Below are 20,506 nucleotides of genomic sequence, written 5' to 3' on the forward strand. Positions count from 1 at the left end.
AGAAACACCTTGTCCTTCACCACAGCTCTATAATTTGATATGCAGAGGAAGATCTATGGGATTAAGACAGAGTAGGACAGAAAATTCTTCAGACTTCCAAATGTGGAGAAAAGAGACCTCAGCTACCTCCCAGTGCATAACCAGTTCTGCCTTTCAAGACTGCACCATGACAAGCATCTCACAATGCCCTGCAATTCTTCCCTGCATGCAAGTGCATCAAAATGGCTACACATCTGATTTTGTGTTTCTCAATTTTTGAGAAAACCACTTGCATAAATAAGCTTGTAAAACTTTTGGGGTTTTTATCTCTTGTATTTATTAGAGCATACTGACACCACGATAATTATATCATTGCAATGATACCAACTGAAAGTTCTGATGAAACAACTCACGCAGATCCAACTTCATTTCTGAAGGAAGTGTGCTTGATAGCAATGTTTTCCCAAAGGGCAAAATTATCTGAAGTGCAGGGTGGGGCTGAAAAAGGGAACAACTTCAGTGAGTCATTAACATTTTAGAAAAAGACAAAATGCTTCACACAAAATAAAGGTAAAAGGACACATATAGTGTTTAACCATCTATGCAGCATTGGTTTTGCCATGGGAGTGCTTTGCAATTACAAATGGAAAGGCAGACTGTACAGTGGAGGGCAGTCCTCAATTTTTCTTAACATGTGCTCCACACTATGAAAAGCCTGGAGCATCCATATTTTGTATATATCAGCTCCATGAATGCAATCACTATCAGCAAAATGTCTTACCAAACAGAAGATGGAAGATAACAGGAAGCGTCTGGCACCTGCTAATTCAATTTCTAATTTTAATGTTATTTTAATTGCCATCACAGAGAATGGAATGAAGATTCTGAGGCCCAGTCCTTTTCTCATAACATTTTCGGGAGGTTTGGCACCAGCTTTCATGGGAACAGGACTGGGCGCTGTACCTTCCCAGTAATATATATCCCAGTAATGTGAGAGGAATTGCCAGTATCTGCATCATCTGCAAAGTCTGAAGGCCTCTGTAAATTAGCAAATGTGCAGAAACCAACAACAGGAGAGGAACTGCAAAGATGAATTCAAAGGGAATTGCCTATAGAGGGAAGAGAATGGATGTTAGAGCAGCAAAAATATGGCTGAGTTGCATTAACTAGGGTACAAAAAAGCTGATTATTCTGCCTACCATGCTGGAAGAAACTTAAGAGAACTGGACTCAGCTTTAGGAGACTGTAAGAAAAAGAAATAAACTGAAATGTGACTGAATTAAAAAAATAAAAGAAACCATAATACATCAACAAAAAACAAGCCCCAAAACCCAAAGACTGAGCTCTCCTAAAGCATCTTCCAAGGCTTTTAGGTATTTGAAATTAAATGTCATTTGCCATATGAAACCCAGAAGGGTTTGAACAAAAATGCTCTAGAAATACAGTGGCTTTTACATGCATGAAAAAAGGCAGACAGATTAACTCGCTGCAAGTGACCTGGAAGACCCTCAGCCATGCAGTGTAGGTTTCTTCACTGAAAGGGTGGTCAGGCACTGGAACAGCTGCCCAAGGAGGTGGTGAAGTCACCATTCCTAGAAGCGCTTAAGAAACAATAGGACATAGCACAGAGTGCTATGGTTTAGTTGACAAAGTGGTGTTCAGTCAAAGGTTGGACTCGATGACCTTGGAGGTCTTTTCCAACCTAAACGATTCTGTGAGTGAAGGTTCCTTAAAGACTTGAGGGGGAGAGAGGTGTCTTTGTAGACAATGAGATTCTCTCTTCAAGAAAACATTAACACACCAGTGAAAAAGAGAGAGCCAGAGGAAGGAGCGGAAGCACACCCCATATCTGTTCCCAGAATACAGAAGACAGATGTCAGCTGGCAATTGAATGATGGTGCATACACTGGAGAGACAAGCACTCATTCCTGGACTTTCTTCCAATACATGAGACTGAAAAATGGATAGAGAGAGTGCAGATGAACAGGAAGTATGTCATGCCAATAAGGTCTGGATAATGCAAAACCAGGAGGGATATCTGTTCACACAACATATGTTGTGCATACTGCACTGACAGCACGGGCAAAGCTGACCTCACCTGTATGCACTGAACTGGTCATGGAGAAGTCTGGGCTCATGTTGATCATTCATATAAATTCAGACTTAGACCTTGACACAATGACTTTGGAGAAGAGTAATTCTCTGCATAAACAAGTGCACATTTACTCCCAGACTGACATCAGATGGAATGTGGAGCAGAACAGCAGAGAAAAGAGGACAAGATCTACCTATATCTCATGTTTCTGCTGAATGGAGACAGTGAAACACAGAAAGATAAATGAAAGAGGTCAGGGGAGATTGGGGAATGAAGTAAGGGCCAGAAAGTAGAGAGTCAGCAAGAAACCTGAACCACCATCAGAACATCTTAGGTGAAAACAACAGGCTAAAGAGAAGGAGCAGTCAGGGAAGATATCCTTACAGTGGACACAGAAATCTCAAAGCAAGTGAATGGATCTGGGGCAGGGAACGGCTTAAAAAGAGCCAAGAGCTAGAGGATGCTAGATAACACAAAACAAGAGGAGGGAGGTGCTTATAGATGATACCTTAAAGGAAGAAAAAAATGGGTACAGGAAATAGTGGTAATGAAGGAAAGGAAGAGAGCACTAGACAAGTGCTGATGCCTATGTAGGATTCCTGGGCAGAATAGGATACAAAAAAACACACTAAAGGAAGGGCAATCTGTCATGCATGAAACAAGTTAAATGAAAAGCCTTCAGGGGAACTCAAGTGCAGCTTTAGAGGAATCAAAGCAGGGAAGGTTACTGTAAGACATCGTGGTGAGAACTCCAGGAGGAAAAGTGGAGACAGTCCCAGGGCTAAAGACAGGAAAAAGCAGAGGACAATGGAAAGAAGAATTAGAGGGTGAGTGAGAGGAACTCTTTGGGTAGGGGACAAGCTACAGGAATGGAAAAGGGGAGCAGGAAGGTAACAGAGGATGTGGCTAGAATAGAACAGAGAACAGGTCCCAGGAGAAGTGCAGGTTGCTATAGGACAAGCGACTGAGGTAGACAGCACGGATTAGAAGCCATGAGCCGTGCTGGCAGCTGGCAGCAGGAGCTTGCTTATTCAGCAAGTCAGGCGGTAATTAATTAAATCAAGTCAGGCAGCAATCAGTCAGTTAAATCGGGTAACAATGACTCAATTAAGTTGAACTGGGGAACAATGAATTTATTACATCAAACCAGGGAACAATGAACCAATTAAATCAGCTGGAAGCCTCCACGGGTCCATCCAGAGCCTGGGCTAGGTGCCACTGGGATGGGGGACTTGCTGCAGCCGCCTGCTCCAGGAGAAACATCACCACAGCAACTGAGCATCGCTGCTGACAGCCTTGCTTGTCCCCCTCTGCCCAGGGCAGAGAAGGACATGGCAGTCTACAGCCGGTCTGATGAAATGCTTGTAATAAACGAAAGGGGTGGGGAGATGGAAACTGTCAGCTTCCAAATTAGCAATAGTGGTGGAGAAATTACTGGGCTGCCTAAGGATGAAGAAAGCTCTGCCTTTCAAATGAGGCTGATGCTGGATATCCGGAGCTGTCAGCTTATGAAATGGGCTTTGATGGGTGCCTGACAATGGGTTAGTCTATCCTAACTAGCAGGCAGGAGAGGTACACTTTCCAAGGCCATCCTGGAAGAGCATGGCTACACTAAAACAGCTGCCCATTTCCATTTTGACATTAAAAAGTGCAAATTATATGGATTGGTGTGAGTCAGGCTGGTAATGTACTGGCAGTGCTAAGAACCATTTTCATCCCCTTTCATTGGTTCCCCTATCATTTGGGATTGAGGGGATTTTTGGGTTTTTGTTGTTGGTTTGGTTTTTTTGTTCTCTCCTGTTCCTTCTTCTATCTCCACAAGTAGGGGGCATCACTAAGATCACCAAGTTACCTTAGCAGGAAAGTAGCCAGTATGTTTCTCTTGGGACTTTTTATGCATATCTGTAAACTGAAAATAAAAAAGGGAAGGTCTCATTGATGAGGACTACCTGAGGTCAAAAAGATGAGGGAGACAGGTATCTGCCCATTATTTAAGAGAAGTGCAATCATAATCATTCTCTCAGACACCTGTAAGGCCCTTGCAGGTGAAAAAATCCATACTGCTTTTCAAGCCAGTACAAATGCTTGACATGCTGCAATCATTAATAAACAGGGATATTACATGGACAGCCTTTATCATACTACACATTGTCATTAAAGTAATTATATTGAAAAGGAAATGACTCTTTGGTGATGAGGTCCTGGGATTTGCCCAGAGTGTGTAAATCAGGGCCAACACAATCCTTGTAGAAATGCTGACCAGTAAATTAAACTGAAAATGAAAGCTGAAGGAGAACAGCTTCCTGAGCAGCATACAATAAAGATGGGCTTGGTCCAAGACTTAGCATATATTATCAGTACCCTATGTATCCCTGTTGTCCCCTAATAAATGTGCCACAGGACAGAAAGAACTTTGAGACACACTGGAACGATAGTTTCACACTGAAGGACTGGATATCATTTTCTTTGCCCTGCTCTGAACTGCTAAATAGTCAGAAGGCAAAAAGAGTCTAATTAGAGATGTGAAGGTTTGGAAAGGAACCAGAAATTTTCAAGAAGAAAAACCTCCTGCTTCCAGTCTGCACCACAGTGTTTGAGCAGCCGTCTGCCATGGAAAAATGGAAAAGAAACTTCCTGGGGTTTGTTTTTTTCTCCTCTTTTATCCCTTCTGAATAATATTGAGAAGGAGCAGTTGGACTTGTTCAATTCTTCAGTCTAATGAAGTACATAAAAATCAGGTTAAAATTTCAGTCAACAGTTTTAGTAGTTTCAGACTCCGGTTTATTAGTGCTCAGAAGAAAAACTTGACCTATGCCAATATTTCAAAAAGCATTATCTAAATGCTCTACAGGTCAGTCAGTGACTGTGATTATGACCTTCTGTCTTAGTTTAGGGCAAATTAGGAAGGAAAACTCCAAATGGGGATTTCCCCAGGGAAATGCCCCTCCCCACCAACTGGTCCGGGAAAAGGAAAAAATTCCTTAGAGAGAAGTGGAAAAAGCTGTTTATTTAACAGAAATTGAGTAATATTAAATAATAATAAAACCTCTTGCTGTTCAATGGGATGGCAAGTCTAGGAAGAAAAGTCCTTTTCATGTGGTGTAGCTCGGCTCGCTCAGGTTCTTATCAGTCCCTCCGGCGCAGGAAAGTGCCGAGGCCCAGGCCCGGGCCACAGGCGTGAGCTCCCGGGGTTTGGCTGGGTGTTCAGTCCAGAGCAGGCTTGCACAGATCCAAGAAAATTGGGAAAAAAACAAACAAAGGTCCAGGGAACTCCTATGCCTCAGCTAGCTAAAACTAACTAAAAGCCAGAGAGAAGCTCTGTCCCGCTGTCTGTCCGTGCTGCAGACACCACAGTCCAGGAGCGGGATGTGTGGGAGTGATGTTTTTCCTTAACACAAACTGCGCGCTTCTTCTTCCCCCTCTCTTGCTCTCAAAGCCAGTCTTAAAGGTGCAGAACTTAATATATAACATAAACCAGACGATTGGGGATACCAGTATCATAAAGTCACCCCAGGACACCTTCTAAATGAATGACATGCACTATCAAAGAGGCTGGCCTTATCCTAAATTTGGGCTTTATATCTAACGCTACTTTTGGTCAATAGGATGTTATGACAACTCTCTTAAAAAAAAAAAAATTCAAACTGCATTATCTTGTGAGGTATCTAGTGACACAAAATTTCTGAACTCTGTAACTATAATTTTCCTCTTTGTTTATTTGTCAGTAATGGATGGGATTTATGTTTATCCATCCCTTTCTTCTCACTTTTTACCTTAAAATCATGTCAATAAACAATATGTCATGTCAATCATGTTAATAAACAAAACATATTTATATATATTATAGTGCACTGCAGGAGAAGGGGCTGTCATAATTCAAAGTAATCAATTGACATGCATTTATTTCACAGTTTTATCAAACAGTAAGTTTTATATGCTAGCTAAATAATACACTATATTTTTATATGCCAGCTAAATAAAGATTCCTCATCTGTACAGGAATAAACACAATTTAATTCTGTTTACTAAGGCAATTACTAAATATATTAGCAAATATAGTAAATAAATTAGTAAATAATCTCATAAATAAAGATAAAACACCATGATTAAGACTAGGACTTCCAGTCCTTAAATTCCCAGCACTGACATATGTCCCATTCTTTTTTTTTTCTAGCATCCCTTGAGTCATCATTTGTAATCAAAGAGGGTGCTACTGGGTCAGAGAAATATCATTCAACAGATGAGAGATGAAAAAAATTACTAAATAAAGGAGAACCTGGTCTGCTTCTCCCTGCCACTCATTCACCCAGTGATCCTCACTATCTAGGGAATAGATAGTTTGATATTATCTAATTTTGGAAACACAGATTATCATTTAAGACCTTTTTTTGCTGTCAAAACTGGGTGCTTCTGCCTTGGGAGAAACACCAGGTGCTGGTCCCCAACTGTGACACTCCTGAAGGCAGTGCAGTAATGATAAAAGGCAGCACAGAGAGCTCCACACTCTGTCCATGGCTTAACTCCTTTAGGCTTGTCTGCCTTTAGGCAACAGTGAGACCCATAGGGCCTTGCTTCCACTAGCTTTTCATGGAAAAGACCTTCACAATCATCGAGTTCAACCTTTGACCATCACCATGCCAGCTGAACCATATCACTAAGTGCCATGTCCAGTCGTTTCTTGAACACTTCCAGGGGTGGTGACTCTACCACTTCTCTGGGAAGCCTCTTCCAGTGTCTGGCCACCCTTTCAATGAATAAATTCTTCCTGATGCCCAACCTCAATATCCCCTGGTGCAGCTTGAGGCTATGTTTTCTTCTCCAGCCATTGGCTGCCTGGGAGAAGAGGCCTCACCTCACTATAACCTCCTTTCAGGCAGTTGTACAGAACAATAAGGTCTCCCCTGAGCCTCCTGTTCTCCAGGCTAAACACCCCTCATCTCAAGCTGTTCCTCATAGGACTTAAATTTTTGATTTATATTTGCATGATATTTCTCCTACTGCAAAACAAAACAAAACCAAACCAACCAAACAACAACAACAAAAAACCCCAAACCAAAACAAAAACCAAAAACAAACCAAAAGTAAACAAAAAAAAAAAAAAAACCAGAAAAACCCAAACCTCTTTTTGGTGGCAAACACAGGCTTGAAAAAACAGCACAAAATTTAAAATCCTCTGCTGCAAGTAAATATAATCAATGTTTAATACATTTTGGACCTTAAAATGATACATTTCACTTTTTCAAGTTCATTGAATCAAACTGGAAGGTGAGTGGAGAGATAACAACTGTTCCAGATGTCCCTTATAAAGCTTTTCCTCCATTAGGAGATAGGCTTTCCCTTTTGCAAAGTGCAGATGCATGGCCAGGCCCAGAGCCACCTCCCTTCCTCACGCACGCCATTCACAGGGACCTTGAACGTCATCTGAACACACAACTCCCACAGAAGTCAGCGAGCACAGGTAAACTCAGCCCACAAGTATTTATTGCACATCTAGCTCAGCATCACATCATGTGCCTTGGGCCTTGTCCTACAGCTGCTGCAGTGAACCAATTTCCCATGGTTCCCACTGGATAGGGTATAACTAATGAAGGGTCCCAGAGCTGATCCAGCTTTGACCAATAGGTTGGATTACAAGCCTCCTTAGATCTCTTCAAACACACATTTTCCTACGGTCCTAATGTACAGGTTCCATAGATCTAACTGCAAGGGTAAGAAAAGGTGTGAGGAAAGATGAACAGTAGAGAGAGAGAGGCTAACGTTTAAACCACAGCTGCTAATGATTTATCTTTCAAGTATTAGAATGTTTGTGCTAAACAGTCCTACCTCTTCTACCTGAATATGAAATAAAAATCAAGTACCCGATTTTTGCTAAATATTTTCCTGGGGATTATTCGTATTCTAGAAGGTGGAAAGACAAGGCAGTAGAATTTTGTTGGAAATCATTTATCATTTGAGTCCACCAAAGATGCACAAACGCATGAGTTTTTCACCCAAAGTCTGAGCAAATGTCCTGTTTGACCAGTTGTGGTGTACGCTTTCTTCAGAAATTTAGTTAAGAGGTTACAAACCATTTACTGAGTTTGATGTGCCTGTGTGCAAAAGAGGGTACATAGTTTTGGGCAGGGATTTTTGAACCTAAAGTGAATTTTTCCCTCAGCAACTGTATTCCTTGGAAACAGAAAACTTTCCAAAATAGGTCTTTTCTCTGGCAAAGACGCACAGCTTCGTGAAAGCCTGTGAGTCCCCAGGGCACTGCTGTAGCATTTCAATCGCACTTGGAAAACAAACCTCAAAAAGCCAGAAACTACTGGCTCTTCCCTCTGTGTTTGGCCAGTAGCTCTTTTAATGATTTCCCAGAGAAAAGACCCGGCTTTTTTTTGTCCCAAGGCCCTTCTGAATACCTGGATTCCTCAATGTGGGAAAACGACCCTGTTATCTTAAATAGATAGGCATTTCCCCTGAAAAAACCCAGTATCTGCTCTTACCTTGATCTCCCTTCCCCTCAGGGTCTCCCCCTGCAACCCCAAAGGAGCCCCTTCGCGGCGGGAAGAGGCCCCGGGGCAGACACAAGCCCTTCCTAGCCCTTATTTTGGCTCTTTCCTCCTCACCTCGGCAGCCCCGCTGGCCACAGGCCCCTCGGCGGGGACGGGCGGCGGGCCCCGCCCCGGGCTCCCACCGCCGCCTCAGCAGGCGGCCGGAGGAGCGGGGCGCGGGCGGGGGCGGGCGAGGGCGAGGGGCGGGTTAAAAGCAGCGGCAGGTAAACGGGGAGGGACCTTAAAGCTCCGGGGCGGCGAGGCTACGGCCGCCCGCTCCACAGTCACCGGCGGAGCCACGCTCATCGGCGCAGCCCGGCCGAGGTGCCGGGGGCCCCCGGCGGGCTAAGCGCCCCTCAGCAGCGGCCGCCGCTGAGGCAGGTGAGGGGCGCGGCAGGGAAAGGAGGGAAGGCAGGAAGGGGTGCGGCCGGGCAGGTGCCCCCGGGCAGGTCCCAGCGGGCAGCTGAGGCCGCACTTGTTGCGCTCCAGCGCGGGGCCGGGGCCGCGGTAGCGCAGCCGGGAGCTCTGGTGGCGCTGCCCGCCGGGGAGGGAGCGGGGCCGGGCGCGGAGCCGCCGTGTGCGCTGCCCACCCTGCTCCGGCAGGATTTACCCTGCTCCGGCAGGATTTACCCTGCTCCGGCAGGATTTACCCTGCTCGTCATGGGCGCTCTCCGCTTCCCGTCCCTGGCTTCAGCGTCACGGGGAGTGCTCTCAACCCTGCGAGCAGTTTTGTTTGGGAATGCTGGTGTCTCTGTTGGTTACGCGTTTAACTTACAGCGAAATCTTTATTCGTCTCCCAGCAGCTCTCTGTAAGCGCGTTATGTGAAGTACGTACGGCCAGCTACGACACTAAGCAAAATCAAGGCTCCTGCAATTACAGGTAATTTGCGATACGCCTACAGATGTGAAGAGAGCTGCGGGAAGGTAAACAGCTTGCATCAGTAAAACTGACAGGTCCTGTAAGTGTCTGATCACACGCTGGAAACATTCCTTAGAATTACAGGGAGAATAGGAAATGAGGTATGAGTCAGAAATAAATGTATTTCTGAGTATCGGGGCTGGATAAGATCGCACAAAGAATGAGTACTTATGGCCTTAAATAAATCACAAAGGACATGCTGGAGTAAGGGCAGGAGTGCTTGCTTAGTTCCTGGCACTAGCTAGTAGCTGGGCATGTTCTGGGCATGACCGGCTTTTCCGTCATCAGGTTTTCCTAGACTGGGTGTGTCTTTTGCCGTCTCTCATGTTGAAGAATCTCTCCCCTTTTCTCAGCAGAGGAAATTATTTTTTTTTCTTGCACCCCATTCGTTTTCACCATGTAGTCTGGAAAGACTCTTGAGACAACAGGCAGAGGGTTGCAAGAAGGAAGTTGCCTTTTGTCATAAGAATGCTCTTACATATCCAGGTTTTATAACTTTAATGATTAATGGCTGTGTCCTGTATAAAATACTATGAGGGTTTGGGTCTGGATTTGATCTGGGATCACCACAGGATACGTGTGTACACTGAGTCAAAAGTGGAATAAAATATATTTTCATCCATGGTTTTGTTGAGAAGTTATGTAATTTTTAATGTTTCTTGGCCTCCACGTCTCAGCCTGGAAACTCTACTTGCCAGATACATCCTTTGAAGAGCCCTAGAGAAAAGACAGTAGGCAACAGGATGTTTTGTGATTGGGTTAGATCTGCATTAGAGAACAAGACAATGGTGGGACAAGCCTCAGCCTGGAAGAAGGAGGTAGCTCCATGTGTCAACTAGGCATTGTAATGTAAATTTCCAGGTGGGCTTTTCAGCACATTTCCAGAGCCATGAGATTACATCTATTCTGCATGTATCATATGTACATGAAGGAGACTTCAGATGGTCCCCAGAATTGTCAGTCTCATAATTGGTAAGATTACATATCTCAGAGCTTAAAAATGGAACAGTAAAACCCCATGAATTAGCATGCTTCTCTAGAGAGATTGATTCTGTCTTGACAGGGCTAATTCTCTCAATTTGCTGAAGCTGGGCCTCTGGGGCCTCTTGACAGTTTTGCCGTTTTGCATCCCTTGATGCACAACCCAGGTAGATTGTTTGGGCAGCCTCATTTATTTTGTGCAAAAAAAGTAGTTGGGCATTGAAAAATTTACAGCAGACTATCTTAGTAGCTGGAAAGATAACAGCACTTAGAGTTATACGTGCAAGCTCATAACAGTCACTGCATAACCTCAGTGGGTATTTGTGAGTAAAGAGGTTGCTTTTGCAAGTTGATTCCTGTGAACAGTTCCAGTTAAATCAGTGGTCCCAGACACTGCATGAAATAGGAGCATGGGTTGAAGCTGTTTTTTCTTTTGATGTTTCCCCTTGTTCTGTTTCTTGCTGATTTTAATTGTTACTTAATGATGATTGATGAGGTATCTGAAAGGAGAACTGTGACTCTTGCCTGGCTAAACACCAGTTTGTGTAAGGAAAAGCTTGAAGTGATAATATATGAGGTGAGATAATGTGCTGTCAAAACAACAGGAATGTGGAAAAAGAGAAGCCCATCTCCTATTAGTTGATAAAAGAATGTGGAAACTAATTATATTTCTTATCTCGCACCTGCATTTCTTCCTGTAACTGTTTTAGAAAGAAAAAAGTTGCTTTTGACTTTACTCTTGATAAATGAAATAACAAAATACATGCTCAAGGAAAAGCTGCAGTGCAGTGTAAAACAATAGTGTTTATAAGTTTAATTAGTGTTTCCAAAAGGGTATGAGTTCTGTGTGTGAAAGAAAACAGCCTTATTAATTTTAGAGGAAAGGAGAGACTTGTAGAGAGGATGTAGACATTTGCCTAGGTGTAGGAGGATGGAAATAGGAATTAGGTAACAGGCTTTAAAAAAAGAAAATAAAAAGTAACATTAGGAAGTTACTCTGATGATCAGATGTGGGGCACAATATCTCTAAAACTTTAAGATATGGAAAATAGGACACTTGTATCAGTGGAGACATGGTCCTTGGGAATTTGACTTTCTTCCAAAGAAGCTTAAAGCACACTTTGAAGGAAAGGTTTACAGGGGAAAATGGCTGAGACAGGCTAAACTCTAATAGGACTTGTGCCATCTCGTTATACCTTCAAGTGTGACCTCTGATTTCCTGTTCTGTATGAGTGGAATGAATTTTGTGCAGAGAATGTTCTGAAGGATAGTAATCTCCAGTTACACTTGCAGGTTGGTGAAATAGGTATGGATGTTTCCAAGCATCCTTTGAAAATTACTTAAAACTTGCGTGAGGGCACGAATATGGGACAGTCATAAGGGTGTTGTGGGCAAAAACTGAACCCTTAAATGGTCTTCATATTTAAGTAGCATAATTTTTAAGTAACATTTAACTACATACAAATAGGGTCCTAATCTGTTGGGCTTCTCTGGATTTCATGCTGGTTTTAATTAGAGCAAAGAATGCCTCCTGTTTTCCTAAACTTGAGTAGAAGGAAAGAACAATGATTGCAGTGTTCAGACCTGCAACTGTCAGAGGTTTCCTGTTCCCAATTAGTCTTTGCCTGCTCTTGTGTCAAATCAGATATACTGTAATCCCTCTGTCATGACTCTTCTCCTCTCTAGTTTCTACTCTGATCTGGAGACAGGTGTTCAGAACAAAGTTTGAGAGCTACTAGAGAGACTTACACAGACTTTTGTGGTTGTTAGGCTGCTCCTTTGATCTTTTTCAGCTTTTTAGGAAAGGAGTTGATGGTATTCCTGAGTCATCCAGCTGTATACTCCTTTAAGCTTTTAATATGCTGCTGTAAATTTAAAATAGCTGGAAGCTACCTGTTAAAGGATTTTAGTTGCCAAGGCCTAAGTTCAAAGCTTTGTCTTGCATTTTGAACTCTGCATTAAAGCTATAGCAATGTAGGGAGCTGCGTTCTTTTTCAGATGTGAGAAATATCCTGGATGATTGAACTAAAGCTCTGTGCTTCTAGCTTTGAGCTGCTACTTATCTGTCTTGGTCCATTGAGCTTCTGAAGCTTGTAATTGCAGTGTAGCATTTCAGGAGAACAGCCCTGTGAGATGGTGAGATTTTTGTTATCTCTAGTGTAATGTCTGGGAAACTGAGGCATGGGGCAGACTGACAAATTAGGTAGGAAGTCTGAGCAAATTAGCAAGTGCTTGCTGTAGCCTGTGTACCAGCCTTTCCTAGTGAAATAAAAGGATGCTGTCTTTTGGAAGATGTTAATCTGTATTTATTAGAAGCTTCCTTGCTTCAGCCTTGGCAGTGCTGCTGCTCTTGTAGTACAGAACCAAAACTAACTTAGCAATAGGAAAAACAAAATCTACACACTGGCAATTAAGTGCTTGCTGTAAACTAGATGCCAGGTTGGCAGGGTGGAGGCATGTTAATGCAAAACTGCTGAAACCCAGACTAGTGTGTTCCTCAGATCTGAGTAATGACACGGCATTATGCAGCTCTAGGACAACTCGATGCTGGTTATCAGCTCCCCCGCTGTGAGCCAGTGTTCTAGTGCAGCTGTTGAGATCAACACCTGAAGGGGAAGTTGTCTCAGCAGCACATTTGAATGCATGTTGGACCTCAACATGCAGCAGTACTTATTGTGCTAAGTTGTGTCATAAAATAATTTTGGTAATGATTTTGCATCTGTTAGTTTAGATGTTCTGAAGCTTTTCTATGGCAAAAGTTTTGCATAAAACTGTTACTCTTGGGTATGTGAGCTACCTTTGTCCCCAGCTTGGAGGGCAGGGAGGGACACTTGAGACCAGTGCTTTTTTGCTTAAAGATTATCTTGGTTAACACATTCTCACATGGGGATAAAGTGACTTTCGTCTTGGCAGTCAGCTGATCTTTTATCAGTATCCAGAGGCACTGCTGAAAGTGATGGAATGTCCCACCAAACTCCTGGTACACTGTACACTAAAATTCTGATAGAAGTGGAGTCATTGTGAACACCCTCTAAATTTCTATGTAAATCCAGTACAGTAAATAAATTTGTATCGAAATTGAAGATGAGAATGGTTTAATATTAGTCTGAATTTATGCATAAATTAGGGGTCTGTGGGCCTCTTTTTGAATGGCACTCTTAGATGTTCCTGCAGTATAAACAGGTATTGTAATACTTGGTTATGGCTACTTTTTTTTTTGTTTGATAATATCCTATAGCACAAGTACCATATATGTATGTGATAGGGACATATCTTCTGTTGTTTTTACACCTTCACTGTATTCCAGCTGTGGATTTAGCCAGTGAGCAATGATTTTCCAGTATAACAATCTATAACAAAGGAAAATGGTGTCTGTTAACAAGCCAGCTGTACTCATAAACAGGGGAGCTCAGTGATGATTGTCCTTAGTGTTGTGAATTGCAGGATTTTCATTGGGCGTATGCACTGTGCTGTGATTGCGGTTTAATGTAGGCTTACAGGAGCTAGCTTTAAAGTAGAAGCTCCAGTCCAGCCATGGCAGCACAGAGCTCAAAATACTGCCCATAAGCTGGAGAACTACAGAAGGAGTTAAGCTGTAGTTCTTCTCTTGCTGTTGTCTAGCTTACTAGTGGAAAAAACCCCCAAACCAACAAGAAGGAAAAACAAACCCCAACTGAAACACCTGCTTATGTGGCTGTTATGTGATCATACAGAACTGTATGATCAATTTTCCCTTGTAACTTAACTTTTTAGTCAAGCATGGTGATCTTTTATGATTGTTTTTAACTGTAAACTGTAACAACCATATCCCTCTGTAGTCCTGTAATTGTTGAAATGAAACAGAAGGTTCTGATGGTAGTAGAACAGATATCTATGTGGAGGCTTGGAAGAGCTTATTTTCTTGCCCAGTTGCAAGTTTTGTGAAGGAGAATTTAACATTTAATCCACTCCCCTGTAAGAAATTATTCTAAATGCTTAGTTACTCAACCTTGCTAACTTCAGCTATCTTCTGTTCTCCCCAGTTCCTTCCTTTATAACCAATCCCTATCCTCATTGCTACTTTACATTTTTTCCCCAAAATTCACCTAAGCTTTCATGTCTTTAATGTGTTCTTGTAATGTTCCAGCAAAAATGTACCAGCAAACTAGAGAAGTCATTGGCTGTCTACATACTATTATTTCTGTAAGCATTTGTCAGGATTTGCTCACATAGAATAAGATTTGCTCATGTAGAAATAGTATCTGGACTGGCTCTATATAAATAGGACTCACCAATCCATTAAAGGGGGGTAATTTTCCTGCTTTCTTCTCCTTTGGTCAGCAAGACAGTTAATATTTTACTTGCTAGTGAAAAGGGAAGCAAGTATTTGAAAGAAAGATAATGTGTGATCAAGGCTCTAGCTTTTGAGTGAGTAAAGAGTAAATGAGCCATCATATCAGTGCAGGTAGCCCTGACTGAGTGTTTAGTTGGAGTGATCTGCACTGGTGGCTTTAATACTGTGAAGGGCCATACTTGGCTAACTTAAATTCTGCTTGGATCACTGTGTCTGTGTGTGTGTTGGAGAGTGGTGGACATTTTGGCAGTGTCTGAATTGCCTTTATTGGATCCTCTAAATCTCATTGAGATTTTTAGCTGTTTAAAGCCAGCTAGTAGGAAACACTGTGGCCAAAGTATTTGGATGGCATTCAGGCTGCCTGGGTATGGCACTACAATCTTAGAAGTGCCATCTTTCGGGGAGAAGATAGTGAGCTTTCAGTGGTGTCTTATCAGTGCCTGTAGCACTCTGGAGTAGTCCAGAAGTTATATAACTCTCTACGAATATCAAAACAAGCCCAAGAGGCCGTGAGCAAGAAGGAGCAAAGGTTGGTGACTTGCTCAGTAGGCAGTGGCAGGAGGAGCTGAAAAGGTAGCTGGAAGATTTGGTAAGGTATGGGGGAAGGGTGAAGGGAGGAATGTTTGGGCAGATGTGAACAACTTTTTTGGAAAGGAGAGGAGATGTCACCAAGAGACTCTGGGCAAAAGACTGCCTCTTTGAAGTGTGGTGGCTTTTTCTTCTTTCTTGATCCAGATACAGGTATGTCTTTGCTAGAATTGAAGCACAGTTTTTTGACTTAACTAGCAAATATTCTCCCAGAGTAGATGGAGCAAGTCAGATGAAGAGAAGTGTTTATTATATTCAGCATTAAAGCTTTTCCAACCCCTCTTTCCCACTGACTGCTCATTCTTACCCATGCTTTGCAATTTGCAACCTGGGGTTCTTTTAGTGGTGGTTTCATTGTTTGCTATTTTTTAATGAAGCTGTCCTTTTGAGATGATTTGTGGGTCTGTGCTGATAAGCTGATGGATGAAATGGATCAGGTTTTAAAAAACCAAACCAACCAAAACATACTACTCCTGGGAAGAATTTATGGACAAGTCACCTGTTTTATAACATGCCTTCATGAAGTCACAGGAGATGAACTGTAGGAGAACCTTAAGAGAAAACAGGACTAGGGGAGCTTCTTGAGCTAACTACACACTGGTGAACTTGTATTTTGAATCTCCTTCTGCACAGGGAGGAGGAAACAAATCCATGTTAAGCTATAACAAAATGGTAGCATTACTGGTGTGCAATGAGATGTGAAGCTAAGAAACAGGGTTTATGAGGAGCAGATACACAGGTTTCACTTCAGTCTTTTTGCTCTAAGAGGATGGTTGACAGGCAGGGAGAAGATGGAATGACTGGGAAGAAAGTAAGGACTCTGGTAGAGTTACAGGATAGGTGGATAGTGTGTGTAATATCACAGTTTGCATGGTGCCAGTCTTCTACAGGATTTATTTTCAAATGTTCATAAGTATTTCTAGTTGTAATACTTGGTTGTAGTGTTATTTTATAGGTAGTGTAATTGCCACATGTGTATAATAGTAACAGAATGCTAAAAAGTTGTAACTGTCTCTCTGTTTAAAACAGCAATAATTGCCAAGGCAAATTCTGAAAGAATTTTCGTCAATCAGACGACAGAAAAAGGGGTGGAAACAGTTAAAAATCCAGCTGATATGTTTAGTATTAAGGGTCTTTCCTGTGTCCTCATAGGGTTGTTATCCTACAGAGACACTGTAACAGTATGCTAATGAAAAAAGACTTTATTCTTAGAAAAAGTAACCTAGCAGGATAGCAAGGTAAGTCTATTTCAGGGCTGGTTTCAGTCATATACAGAGGAAATGGCCCATATAGATTGTGCATCCTAAAGGAGGCTCAGGAAAAGTTCTTTCCAATCTGAAGGAGATCTTGGATCTCCCCCTCAGTTTTCACCTCCTGGAGTATAACCCCACACAGTCAACCAGCAGGATCTGAGGGAAATGTAATTTAAGGAACTAGTGAAGGGAGATTACATTTAAATCCCAGTAACTCAAGGAAAAGATCCCATTGTGTTGTGTAACAATTAAGTGTCCTCATTTTCTCTGAGCTGTTGTGTACTTTGACTGATACTCAATGTGGCCTACTGACTATATGTAACTCACTGTGAACCAGGAAGGTTTTTGACATTACTCAGAATAGGAGTGTGACGTGGAAGACAACTACAGAATAGTGTCGTCATTTTCTTCCTCACAGAGTGTGATCCAGCTCACAGTCAGGAAAATCTTGTGATTGATATGACAACCTTTTTGCCAGTAGCTGGTCTTTAAAGCAACTTTGAAAAAATGATTTTGCTTATTGGTGCCTTGTGCTGTAAATGCCAAAGAAATATGGGCTCTGAGATACAAACAAATTAACAAAGTTGTGAAATAAAATCCTTCATGAGCAGTTTCAGAGCCAAGAGATCTGTGAGCACTCTTAGAGGGTCCTGGCTGATAGGCACAAGAAATGCCAATTTCTTGCATACAGAGTTAGCTTGCAAACTGACTTGTAAATCCATCTGAAGTGGAGGGCTGGGGGGAGATGGGCTGAAATGCGTCTGAATGCTCTCTGTGGAAAAGCTGTTCACGGAAGCTGTGAAAACCCAGACAGTTGTGGTGTTCCGGAGGAGACCAAAAAGTGAAATCCTTAATTTGTTACAGTCATAGTACTTTGAAACTCACCTGATGGAAAATATATGATTCTGTTGAAAAAGTCTCTGAGCTATTTCTGGCTTGTCTGAACTCTTCAAATGTTGACTATAGCATTCTGCCAGCCTCTGAAATGTCTCCCCTAATCTAGGACTAATGAAGTCTGTGCTGTGAGGGGGGAAAAAAGCCCAACCTGACAGGTATTCACAATGAAGGAATCTTTATCCAGTTACCCTAGGCCCTTTTTGTAGTTAGTGTAAAGAAAAACAATTTTGGTATGAATCTTAAGCATTGATTTAAAGTGTCCAACTCGAGATGGATAATGACCAAAATTTTACCTTCTTAGCTTCAAGCTAGTGTAGAGTTTGCTTTGACTAAGAATGCAGTCAGACTTTTTAAACTCAAGGTCTGTCTTTACTGTTATGTACAAATATTAATTACACTATAAAGAAAAGGATAAACTAATTTGCCTTGATTTATATAGAAAATCTGTTTAACACATTATTTTTTAACATAATATCTACCTTACTTTTGATTGATATCTTCTATTATTTTGTTACTGTTATCAAGCTACTAGAAGTTGTATCTTTTCATTTAAGGCTGTGTTTATCACTTTCCCGTCTTCCTTACTTAACATGTCATTGGCAAATACACCTAGGAGTCAAATGAATGTGGTGCCATGTGTGTAATCCAGTATGAAATATTATCTGCTGATATGTGATTAAGTTATCATTTATGACTAGTTGTAGGTAAGCCCACTGCATCAACAAAATGTTACCACATCCAGTGAATATGCTACAATTATGATATTGCCTTTGTTTTAAACTATATGCTTGCTGGTATTTGTTTCCTGTCTTGATTAATCTTAGTTTTGTTTACTTGTCTTGTCTTAGGTCAGAGGATTGAAACAAGACAATGGATTGGGGAGCTCTGCATACCATTTTGGGAGGTGTAAATAAGCACTCCACCAGTATCGGGAAGATATGGCTCACAGTCCTCTTCATCTTCCGTATCATGATCCTGGTTGTGGCTGCAGAGAGAGTCTGGGGAGATGAACAAGATGACTTTGTCTGCAACACGCTTCAGCCTGGCTGCAGAAATGTTTGCTATGATCACTTTTTCCCCATCTCTCACATCAGACTCTGGGCCCTGCAGCTGATCTTTGTCTCCACACCTGCGCTGCTGGTGGCCATGCATGTGGCTTACAGGAGGCATGAGAAGAAAAGGCAGTTCAGAAAAGGAGACCAGAAGTGTGAATTCAAGGACATAGAGGAAATCAGGAAACAGAGGTTTCGTATTGAGGGCTCTTTGTGGTGGACGTACACCAGCAGCATCTTTTTCAGACTGATCTTTGAAGCCGTCTTCATGTACGCGTTTTATTTCATGTACGATGGGTTCCGAATGCCTCGCTTAATGAAGTGTAATGCCTGGCCCTGCCCCAACACTGTAGACTGCTTTGTTTCCCGACCTACTGAAAAGACGGTGTTCACCATTTTCATGATTGCTGTGTCCAGCATTTGCATTCTTTTAAATGTGGCTGAATTGTGTTACTTACTGACAAAGTTTTTCCTCAGAAGGTCTAAAAAAGCGGGAAATTCGAAACAGCAACCCAACCATGAGAATAAGGAAGAAACCAAACAAAATGAAATGAATGAGTTAATATCTGATAGCTGCCAGAACACAGTTATAGGGTTTTCAAGTAGCTAAAGTGGTGTCAATGCTGATGTTCACTCTTTTTGGAGTGAATGTTTTATTTAAAGGCTGCAAATGAAATTTGTTGTAAGAAACAAAGTTGGGTGAGATTTTGATGCATAGTGTCAGATGTCAAGTATGTACATGTCTGGGAAAGTCAGGGCAGCCAGCCTAAGCATGTGAAAATTGTGTGAGGATTAAATAGGAAGATGCACTTTCCTATGAGTACCCTTACAAGCTGACTATGACAAGTGGGAAAGCCCACTGCTACCTTCATGCTGACACAGCTCCTGAAAACTAAATGCAACAGCAATAAGAACAAAACTCTTTCCAAGCTAGGTATTGTAGTATTACAAGATGTTTTGTAATAGCGATAGTTTTTACTTGTGAACTGATTATTAAAATATTTTTCTAAAATCTAAGATTCCATATGTTACTTAAGGTGTTATAGTACACAACTGACTGTGTTTTATTTCTTAACCAGGCATATGCAGACAAACCCTGTAATATCATATTCATAGAGAAGAGGCAGTAATAGGCTACATACATCTTCACAGCTTTGCAAGTGCTGCTTGAGTGGGCAGGTAGCTGGAGGCGCTTGCATACATGCTGCTGCCTGTAGGGGAATTGTATGAAAGCCCACCAGTGTGGATCATTGAGGTAGCTAGATTCTGAGTGCAAACTCATGCCTAAAAACAGCACAAGAATATAGTTACAGCCTATGTAGGCTTGTTTAAACATCTAGCAGACCTGGTAATCTTACCAATCTCTTCATTGCATACTGCCAGTTTTATAGCAACTTACTTGAGTTTATGTAGATGTTTATTTCTCCAATGTATTAGCTGTATTTGTTTCTTTATATACTGTATCACATCATGGAACTTTTTTGGTTTTGATTTGTTTGCTTTTTTTGTAGTAGACTGATGGTGCTGTTATGAGACTAGAGTCTGTCTGGTTTCAAGGACATGGAAAAGTATTACTGGAAATGGAGCAAGTCTTCTGAATAAAAGGCAAACACTTTAACTGTTCTTAGTGAAGTGAGAGTCTATATGTGAATGCTAGGCAAGATTTTAAGTAGGAACTTAGAAAAACATTTTAAAGTAGAGACTCTACATCCAAAGTGCACATAACCCCTAGACAGCTCTCATTCCCATCCAGGGCACTGATGCCCTAACTCTGTTGTCCATACTCTAATGGAGATACACAGGTAACTCTTGAGTGCATGGCAGTATGTGGCTGTGGGAGGGGTGTGCTTGTGAAAGAAGGGGAACCTGAAAGTCA

At 41.9% G+C, this 20,506-nt stretch overlaps 1 protein-coding gene across 5 annotated transcripts; it reads left to right on the forward strand.

The window, feature by feature from the left end:
• The first annotated feature begins 8,842 nt into the window (after positions 1 to 8,842).
• On the forward strand, positions 8,843 to 20,253 carry LOC102101687 (gap junction beta-6 protein). Of its 5 annotated transcripts, none has more exons than XM_014256958.2 (3): positions 8,843 to 8,988; positions 9,408 to 9,531; positions 18,427 to 20,253. In XM_014256958.2, the coding sequence occupies exon 3, from the start codon at positions 18,449 to 18,451 to the stop codon at positions 19,238 to 19,240; it is 792 nt and encodes a 263-aa protein (XP_014112433.1). In that variant the 5' UTR covers positions 8,843 to 8,988; positions 9,408 to 9,531; positions 18,427 to 18,448; the 3' UTR covers positions 19,241 to 20,253. The 5 variants fall into 5 exon arrangements, with proteins under 5 accessions (XP_014112433.1, XP_087907399.1, XP_014112401.1 ...); XM_088051273.1 differs by having other exon boundaries at positions 9,408 to 9,487; XM_014256926.2 differs by having other exon boundaries at positions 9,411 to 9,487.
• Positions 20,254 to 20,506: the final 253 nt, after the last annotated feature.

This window comes from Pseudopodoces humilis, chromosome 2, assembly GCF_049639895.1.
Source record: "Pseudopodoces humilis isolate 2021_Gansu_Grassland_sample_001 chromosome 2, ASM4963989v1, whole genome shotgun sequence".
In the NCBI taxonomy this organism is placed as follows: domain Eukaryota; kingdom Metazoa; phylum Chordata; class Aves; order Passeriformes; family Paridae; genus Pseudopodoces; species Pseudopodoces humilis.